Source organism: Lepidochelys kempii, chromosome 1, assembly GCF_965140265.1.
Source record: "Lepidochelys kempii isolate rLepKem1 chromosome 1, rLepKem1.hap2, whole genome shotgun sequence".
In the NCBI taxonomy this organism is placed as follows: domain Eukaryota; kingdom Metazoa; phylum Chordata; order Testudines; family Cheloniidae; genus Lepidochelys; species Lepidochelys kempii.
The window spans coordinates 77,321,153-77,329,345 of NC_133256.1; the positions used below are offsets into that span (position 1 = coordinate 77,321,153).

General features: G+C 42.3%; 1 protein-coding gene across 6 annotated transcripts in view; it reads left to right on the forward strand.

The window, feature by feature from the left end:
* The window catches only part of PIBF1 (progesterone immunomodulatory binding factor 1), a 171,836-nt gene extending 165,036 nt beyond the window's left edge, over nucleotides 1–6,800 (forward strand). For 5 of the 6 annotated variants that reach the window (XM_073346575.1, XM_073346585.1, XM_073346613.1 and 2 more), the window contains one exon: nucleotides 6,464–6,799. In XM_073346575.1, coding sequence (XP_073202676.1) covers nucleotides 6,464–6,520 — 57 coding nt within the window. In that variant the 3' untranslated portion in view covers nucleotides 6,521–6,799. Of the gene's footprint in view, nucleotides 1–6,463 lie in introns of all 6 variants that reach the window. The other variant, XM_073346595.1, reaches the window with a different exon arrangement.
* The last annotated feature ends 1,393 nt before the right edge of the window (nucleotides 6,801–8,193 follow it).

Here is an 8,193-nt window from a genome sequence, read left to right on the forward strand (position 1 = left end):
ATTTTGTTTAGAGGACTATTGCTCACATTTCAAAAAACCAAAAAAACTGTCCGCGTGGCGGGGGGTGTATAAAAAAAAATTACTCCTAGAAGTCTGCTTCTTTGAAGAGATGATTTCACAGGATTTGCATTCATCTTGTGGTGTTAGTTCAAAACAGTACAGCATGCCTGCTGAAAGTTTCTCTCTGTGGTAGTGGTAGGCTACAGGAAGCTATATCCCTCTACTGTCACACACTATCACAGATTCCAGCCCTCTAGAATCTTCTAGATCTTAAAGTACACAGGAAACAAATCTCCCAAAAAATTTCAATTAGTGTAAAGTTGTATTAAAAATGGATAACAAAACAGAATTGTAACATATCCAATATATTAACATCCCAATGGATGTAAGAAAATATATATATTGGAATTTATATTTACATAATAGTTACACATACACAGGCTGGTCGCACTGCTTAATACTGAGGTGGCCCGACACTTCCTGTTATACGCCTTTATTTTTGATAGCTTTATAACTTAAAATTTATACCTTTAGGGGCTGAAATATTCTGTGCTGGGGGTCTGCTTCAGGCTAAATTTTTTGGAAAGTTTCATGCTAAACGGTTCAGAAGTTTCTGAGAGTGAGGCTAGGGAAAATATTTTGTCATTTTAAAAATTTCTGGCAACCTTTTCTTTGAGAAGCTATAGCGCCCCCAAACTTTAGAGCAGGGACTTAAAATTTGGCAAGGGGGAGACGTGGGCTTTGTATCAGGGTTGTACCTTTTGCTGTCCCTGTGAAAATGCACCCAAATGTGGCCAAGATACAAGACTTGGCCAAAAAATTTGTTTGCACAAGCTCAATAGAGATTTCTTAGTTTTGTAGCTAAAATCTCTGAAGATTCCGTGTGTGCTGAGCATGCTCCCCTAAACTGAGCTTGGGGCTTACGAGTCAAAGCTGGTTATCCCTGAATTTTCAACTTCCAGCTGCTCTTGGTTCTAGACTGTAAAGGAGAGAGTCTTCTCTCTCCTGTGCTCTTAGTCCCTTCCGTGCTGCTTCACAGGCAATGTGGATGAGGAAGACACTTGACATGAATGCAGAGGGGAACAAGGCCCAGACTGTGAGGGGAGGGAAAGGATTAGATTGGGACAAGAAGCCTGGTGAGACTGGAACTGGAGGCTGGGAGGGAGGGAGACGCTGACTGGGAGAATTGGGGGAGCAGGACTGGAAACCAGTGAGATGTTGGGGAAGCTGGGACTAATTGTGCAAGGAGATTGGAACTAGGATTGGGACTGGGAACTGATAAGGAAAACCTGGGGTTGGATGGAACTAAGAGCCAGTTGGGAGTGGAACGCTGGGATCAGACGAGGAGATAGGGAGCGACTGGAAGTGACAGGACAACGGACCTGGACCAGGAACCAATGGCGGGGGGATGAGAATGGGGGAAAGGAGAGACAGATCTGACAAGGAGCTGGGGTGCAGAAAGAGAACTGGGACTAGATGAGCAAAGAGACTGAGACAAGGAGCCAATTATGGAGGAGATTGGAGGCAAGGAGTTGAGATGGAGTGGGGGGATGAAGGCAAGATGGAGATTGGTGGAGAAGCCAGGGCAAGGAGACTGGGAGTGGGGATGGGAGACAGACTTGGAGGGGGAGACTAGGATGAGAAGACTGAGGAGTGAAGACAAGGACTGCATAGGGAAGGGGAATGGGACTGAGACAAGGAGCCAAGAATAAGGAACACAGGAATAAGACAGGGACAGGTTGGCTGTGATGGGGAAGAAGGGATCAAGCTTGGGTGTAGCTGGCAGAAGTGTCCAAGACCAATGGAATACACTCCTCTCTAGAACCTGGAATGGAACCCCAAATTCCTGAGTTCTCATTCCTCTGCTGTCTGCAAATATCTGTGTAACCTACTGAGAAAGTGTGTGTCTCATCCCCCCCCCACCAATGCTGGTCCACATAGGATAACAACCTACTATTGCTATCAGTTACTCTGTTAGCTCAAATGGCAGACAGTTTAAAGGTTCCAACCCTGCTGATGAATGATATTGGTGTCATATGAATCCACATTATGGAATTTCTGTTTTTTCAGTTCACTTTTTTAAAATGCAAGGAAAATATACACTAAAAAAATCAGGGAAAGCCAGAATTAACGTTGTCTGTGCAACCTTAATTTGACATCTAGGTGTATATGCATTAGGATACAGTCTTTAATTAAATACTGGGTAATTATTTCCATAGGACCCCTGGCTCATTCGGTGCTCAGGGTGGATTCTGCTCATTTAATAAGCAATATTTTGGGTTACCCTTATTAATCAATGTTCAGTCTTATTTACTGCACACTATTTAATCCCTGTTCTGAACACAGAATTATTAATTACCTTATGGGTGTCTCATAGCACTCATCACTGAGTGCTATACAAATAGCAATTATCTTCACAACACCCCTATGAGGTGCAGGGTTGGTATTATTTTCATCTCTGAAATAGGGATGCTAAAGGACAGAGATAATGTCAAAAGTTTACAGTAATATTGGTTGCCCAATCTGATTTTTCAGAATATTTAGCATTGTATCACACTTTATATGTTCAAAGCACAGTTCCCCATTGACTTCACTTGCAGTTCTGAGTGCTCAGCATTTCTGCTAAACTGACCCCAGGGTCTCAAGTTGGGCACTCATAGAATGAGGAACAAACAGTTAGTCACCACCTGTGAAAAGGTTGGCTTACGTGACCTGCCCAGAATCATACAGGAACTCTGTGGCAGAGGCAGGGATAGATTCCAGCTCTCCAAAGCAGCATTCAGTTGCCTTAACCATGAGACCATTCTTTTTCTACATGCAATGCCCTGCCTCAGTCACTAGCACCTTCCAGCTTCTTAAGAGAAGAGACAGGGGTGCTACAGACAACAGCCCCCCTTCATTACACAGTCTTGATTATTTGCCAGAGCAGGTCCATTCTGTGCACTGAATGAGGCAGGGGTTCTTTGGAAAGTCATCATGTAATTAATGATAGTGTCATTAAGTCTCAAGGGACTGAATTGGGGTTGCAAAAGCAGCCTTAATTCTGGCATTTCCTAACTTTTGAGTTCTTATCTTTGAAGCCTCATTGTCCTTTTAATATACGTGTGTGTGTGTGTGTGTATAAAATATATAAAATAAAGGGTGCTTGCATGTGAATATAAAATCATATAGTGTGTATGGATGTGTTTGTATAAAGTCGAATACCTCCCTGTAGCGACGTGACGACTCACTGGTGCGGCACCTCCTGCTGGTCATCTTGGGAATTAGCTCTTTCCAGCCTTTGGAGCGCCCTCTGCAGGCTGGTGTCTTGCCTGCCGCTGGCATCCGTGTCCCTCCCAGACCCCGGTGCCCTTTACCCTGTGGTTCTGCCCTAGCAGTATCCCCACACTCTGGGTCTCCCCTCCCTGGGGAACCCCCATCCCTCTAAACCCACCTTGCCTCAGTGGCCGCTGCCAGTGATCATCTAGCCCCCGCTCACTGGGACAGACTGCAGTCTGTAAAGGCCACTCATCATTGGCAAGGAGGTTAGGACCTGCTGCCTTTGCCTATCCTCAGGCTTCCCCTCTACAGCCCCAGTACCTTCTTGGGCCTTTACCAAGGCCTGCAGCCTGGGGGTTTACCAGACTGGAGCTCCCCAGCTTCCTGTGCCCTTCCCCAGCACTGCTCTTCTTCAGGTATCTTGCTCCCAGGCAGCTAGCCCTTCCCTCTCCAGGGCTGCTTTTACTATTGGCTCCCCAGGGCTGATTTACCCCTTTCAGGGCCAGAGCAGGGTGACCACCCCACTACACTCCCTCAAAAACAAGAACTGAGGAGGAGAAGGGTGGCTGACCGTGTTATAAGCATGAGTTTCCAATTTTCTTATATGTTTGCTTGCAGAGGAGTTTCTGGAGGCTTTGGTTCATGGCTGATTGGAGTCAATAGCTTCAGCAGGGATGTGTCAATCAGAGGCAGATTAGGGTTTTGTGGGGTCCTGGGCCAGAACAAGTGGGGGCCACTCCCTACCCCTTCTGCCTCCAGTACACCCCTACCCCCCGGTGCTCCTCCCAGAGAGCAGGGTGGGGCACCGGGGCTTGCCCCACTCCGCCTGGCACTCCTGCCAGTCGGAGTGTGGGGGCACCCCAGTTGGCCAGGGCCTCATTGGCCTAGTGGCTAATCCACCACTGGTGTCAATGCTGCAGAAAAGAACCCCACATCAACAAGTCTCAGAGCCTGGGTCACCTGACTCAGGCTCATGCTGTGGGTCTTGCAATAGCAGGGTAGATGCTCCCACTCAGGCTGGAGCTTGGGCTCCGAGACCTGGTGAGGGGGATAAGTCTCAGAGCCCAGGCGCCAGCATGAGCGGCAACGCCTACGCTGCTATTTTGAGACCTGTGAGGTGACTTGCTACGGTGGTGTATTTTGTTTTTTGTGCAGATGTTTCCAGTATGTTAGTGCACTTTGTACTTGCCACTTAAGGTGAAATTGATACCTCGTCCAGTAAGAGAGAGCGCAGTACCACTCCCCTCCAAGGGTGTTGCATTGTGAGCACACTTCAAAAGAATTTAGTTTGTAAATGGATTATAGAACATTTTAAGGTGGCCAGTGATGTGGGCCTAGAAGGGTGCTGGGTCTGTCTTGAGTAGGGCAGCAGACAGTGAGTCACAGTACTCAGGTTTCAGAGTAGCAGCCTTGTTAGTTTCTATTCGGAAAAATAAAAGGAGTACTTGTGGCACCTTAGAGACTAACCAATTTATTTGAGCATAGTCTCTAAGGTGCCCAAATACTCCTTTTCTTTTTACAGTACTCAGAGTTGCTCAACGCAACTTCTGCTTCAGAGACAGACTTAGGCAGGCTCTTGGTTGTATCTCCAGGAGGGATTCAGGCATCCCTGTTGAAGATGGCCAGTTCTGGTTAATTCTTTCAGATAGGCCTGACATCCATACATGTGATGCTAGACTCCCAACCACAAAAGTGACAGCAGTATACTTTAACTTACATCTTTTGGTGGCTTTTACAAAGATTTACAATCTCATTTTGATAGTAAGAGTCAAAAATGAAGTAGCTCCAGAGAAGGAAAGCAAAGGAAAATGAATTGTAGCTTCAAGTTTCATTTGCCGTTACTAACAGAACAAATGGAAGAATGATACAACATCCCACCACAGGTAGATGTCATAGTAAATAATAAAAACTTGTATTTATGTAGTGCCTTTCACCCAAGGTACTGAAAGCACTTCACATACACAAAGCCTAACAACAATCCTTAGGCACAGAAGTTAAGTGTTTTGTACAAAAGTTGCTCCATTTCCTTGAGGAAGCTGGGAAGATAACTCAGGAGTTTTACTTCACAGTCCACTGCTCGAACTACTAAGTACCCTCTGATTTTTCTGACAAGTATGGGACAAATTTAGGAAATATATTTTTGGAGAGATTTCCTAAATCAAGTGCCAGCTGTGATAATTGGGCTTTTTTTCCCCTCTCAAGTTTGGTGTGTGTTTGCTGTTGAACAATTTGTGTTTGATTAAATTTGTGAGCCAGACTTAATAGTCAAATAATGTCATGGGTAGAATGAAAATAATGCCTTTTCAAACTTATTCACCATTTCTTTGGATGGAATGTTCACTAATGACACAAAATTCTTTTGAAAGTCTGAAATAACAAATGCACTACTTAAGAAACAGAACACATGCGTTTATATCTTTTTGAGGCCATTTCAGTAGAGGATTTTAACAGTAATAATTACACTTATCACTTGTTCAAAATGTATTGCCATGGAGCCTGGGGAATTGAGAGGCAGTGAGCGGGACATTTCCATACTGTGAAAGGTCTGTACTACTGGTGGCTCTCCTAGAATTTTTAGGGGTGAATTCCCTGCCAATTCCATTGAGTCTGAAGATGACTCATCCCCTTCTTTCCCCCACTTACTTACTATTGCTTTTCCATGTAAAAGGTTGCTGTAATTGCTATAGGAATTTTATGCAGTTATGAATGTGTGATAAGTAGCCCTCAAGACTGTGAATGTAAGAAAAGGTGATCCAGAGGCAGTGTCCCACAATTAAGTTATGGTCTGTGCTATGACTAAATTGGAGAACCAGTGTTCTTACATGTAGTTTTTTGTATTATGCTTAAAACGTTGGCATATTGTAGCACACCTCTTTGTCCTAGGTTCCCACCCCCTTTTTTAACAGAAATACACATAACATAATTTACAATGATAGTCCTTTAATTAAGCATTTCATGAATCATTTTAATGTTGGTAAACATTTTGAATCATCATTTGGTTAATAATGTGATATTTGGTTTATTTTATTGTCTTAGACACACAGAACTTTAGTGTATTTTTGTGTAATGTAAACCTTTCACATTTTAATTGATTTTAGTTTAAGCAGAGCTATGAATGACAGAGAGAGGAGTGCAGTGTTGTGTGGATTGCATATTTCTCCTGCCTTTCAATTGTCTCATAACCAAAACATTCTTTGTTTCACAGACAAATAGAGAGGCACCTGATTGGTACAGGAAACTGAAGCAGAAAAAAGCACCATGACATTTTTCCAGGGATTTTCAATATAAATAATCAGTTTGGCAGTTTATTCTGTGAAGAAAGAAATTGTATTCATAATCATGTTGTTAGTACCACACAAATAAACAACTGGCTTGTTTTATACCTATGTTTATACATTGTAACATTACCATTCAACATCTAATGAAAAAATGTGTGCAGTACTTGATGTGATGATTTTACCATCAATATGTTCTAATTCAAAATATTAAATACAAACATACTCTGTGTGTGTTTATAATTTTGGCTAATAAAGGACATCTTATTCAGAGTGCTCATTAATATGAATTTCAGCTTTTTCATATAGTTTTTCTTGGATACTGTGTTTCATGCCACATTCTTGTAACTGTTCTGGCTTCTAGAAGCTTACATACTTAAGAAACATCAGAAAACAGCATCAGATGGCAAGAATTTTTAAGTTTCTTATTAGCCCTGATTACGTGGGGCTGTTAAGCTAGGCTCTGCTCATGCCCTGTGTTTCACAGAAAATTTCAGTAAAAATATCCGGCTGACAAATCTCAAAAACCAATCATCAATGGGGAATCCTCAAATGATGAGAGGGAGGTGTTTCTAGTGTGGTTCTGGAGGGATCAAGTAGTAGGCCTCATGCTATTCCACATTTTTATCCATGAACTGGAAGTAAATATAAAATCACTACTGATAAAATTTGCAGATAGCATGAAGATTGACAGAATGAGAAAATACTGGGTACTAAAGGGCTCTTTAATCTTGTGGAGAAAGGTCTGACAAGAAACAATGGCTGGAAGCTGAAGCCAGACAAATTCAAATTGGAAATATCACAGATTTTTAATAGTGACGATGACTAACCACTGGAACAAACTACCCAGAGAAGTGGTGGATTCTTCATTACTTGCTGCCTTCAAATCAGGACTGGATTCTTTTCTGGAAGATACAGTTTAGTCAGATACAAGTTATTGGGTTCAATATGGAGTAACTGGATGAAATGTATACAGGTGATGAGACTAGATTATGTTATGGTCCCTTCTGGCCTTAAACTTCTTGAGTGTATAAATAAACAAGAACTAAAAATCAGCTTCATTAAGAACACATCAAATATCTTGATAGTATAGGCCCTGTTTACATTAGAGAAATATGCAACCTCCTGGTGTAGATGTTCTGCACCGATATAAAGCGGTGTTTAGTCCAATGATTTACCATATTAAATTAGACCCAAAGTAAGCCCCACTTTACATCAGCGCAGCACATCTGGAGTAGAGGAGTGCACCATGCAGATTTCTCTAATGTCAACGTGGTCATAAATTGTTATGTAAATCCGGAACTTCTGATTGTGTATATTATAGATTTTGTATATGACACAAATATTTCACATAAAGCATAATGGCATCCTTTATTTGAGATGACTGTCCATTGAAAATATGGCTCAGATTATATTTTAAGATGAAGCTCCACTATGATTATATATTTAGGTATTGGTCATCAAACAATTACTGTTTGATTACTACTTGCTTTGCCAAAGTGTTGAGCTGCATCAGGCTGCTGATGCCTTTTGTTCACCTACCCTTTACAGCTCTTCCTGCATTTTCCACACACCCAGTTGAGGCAAAGCCAATTCCCCTTATTTCTGCTTCATGTGGGTCTCAATTTCTTTATCAGTTTTTCCTAATTAGTAATAGAAT